This window comes from Galeopterus variegatus, unplaced genomic scaffold, assembly GCF_000696425.1.
Source record: "Galeopterus variegatus unplaced genomic scaffold, G_variegatus-3.0.2 Scaffold1691, whole genome shotgun sequence".
NCBI classification, from domain to species: domain Eukaryota; kingdom Metazoa; phylum Chordata; class Mammalia; order Dermoptera; family Cynocephalidae; genus Galeopterus; species Galeopterus variegatus.
This window is the reverse complement of record NW_007727802.1, coordinates 87,593-88,640: the sequence shown is the minus strand read 5'-3', so window position 1 is coordinate 88,640 and position 1,048 is coordinate 87,593. Positions and strand designations below refer to the sequence as shown.

General features: G+C 56.6%; 1 protein-coding gene across 2 annotated transcripts in view; it reads left to right on the top strand.

Moving 5' to 3' along the window:
• KIAA1279 (KIAA1279 ortholog) overlaps window positions 1-1,048 on the top strand; it is a 30,888-nt gene continuing 29,840 nt past the window's right edge. The window contains exon 1 of one of the 2 annotated variants that reach the window (XM_008578470.1): window positions 1-531. In XM_008578470.1, coding sequence (XP_008576692.1) covers window positions 106-531 — 426 coding nt within the window. In that variant the 5' untranslated portion in view covers window positions 1-105. The remainder of the gene's footprint in view (window positions 532-1,048) is intronic. The other variant, XM_008578471.1, reaches the window with a different exon arrangement.

Sequence of the window (1,048 nt, the reverse complement as noted above, 5' to 3'; positions counted from 1 at the left end):
GGTGGCCCCGACCTGTCGAGGGCCGTAAGTGAAGTGTCGCAAAGCAGAAGGAAGGCGGGAGTCCCGACTGCAAACGTCGACGAAACCCAGGCTGTGAGGGCCGCTATGGCGAACGCTCCGTGGGCCGAGATCAGCGAGAAATTCCAGGCGGCGCTGGCCCTTTCGCGGGTGGAATTGCATAAAAACCCGGAGAAGGAGCCGTACAAGTCCAAATACGGTGCCCGAGCGCTGCTGGAAGACGTCAAGGCGCTGCTCGGCCCCGCGCCTGAGGACGAGGACGAGCGGCCCCAGGCCGAGGACGGCTCGGGCGCGGGGGACCACGCCCTGGGGCTGCCCAGTGAAGTGGTGGAGGCCGAGGGACCTGCTGCCCAGCAGGCGGTGAGGCTGGCGGTGATTGAGTTCCACCTCGGGGTGAACCACATCGACACGGAGGAGCTGTCGGCGGGGGAGGAGCATCTGGTGAAATGCCTGAGGCTGCTGCGCAGGTACCGGCTCTCGCACGGCTGCATCTCCCTCTACATCCAGGCGCAGGTGAGAGCGAGCGCGCGGGGACCGGGAGGAGCCCCCGCCCTTGCCGGAGGCAAACGGTATCAGGCGCAGTTTGTCCCCACGTTCTCGAAGCTTTGGGATGAGCCCCTCGGCTTCCGAACTCCCTCTCCAGCCTCACCGCCCCCCTCCAACGACATCACTCAGACGTGGGCAACGCGTTGGTTTCCCACACACCCCACATCGCAGCGCGCCTTGCAGCTCATCTCCACCAGTTCAAATTCTGTTCATTCTATTAAGAAAAAGTCCAAAGTCATTTAAATCTCAAGGCCTCAAGGAAATGACAAAGAATGACCGGAGTACGTTCTTAATTCAAAACGAAATATCTAAAATCTTTAGTTTTCATTCTTGCCACATTTGTGTTTGCTTTCCAGGGAATTCCTACCCATTCTGCAAAACCCATTTGAAGAATCACCTCATTTTATTTAGTAACTTTAATTCTTTTTTTTTTTTGGCCCAGATCGATCTCTAATACTTATTTTTTCCCATTTTTATTGTGCTT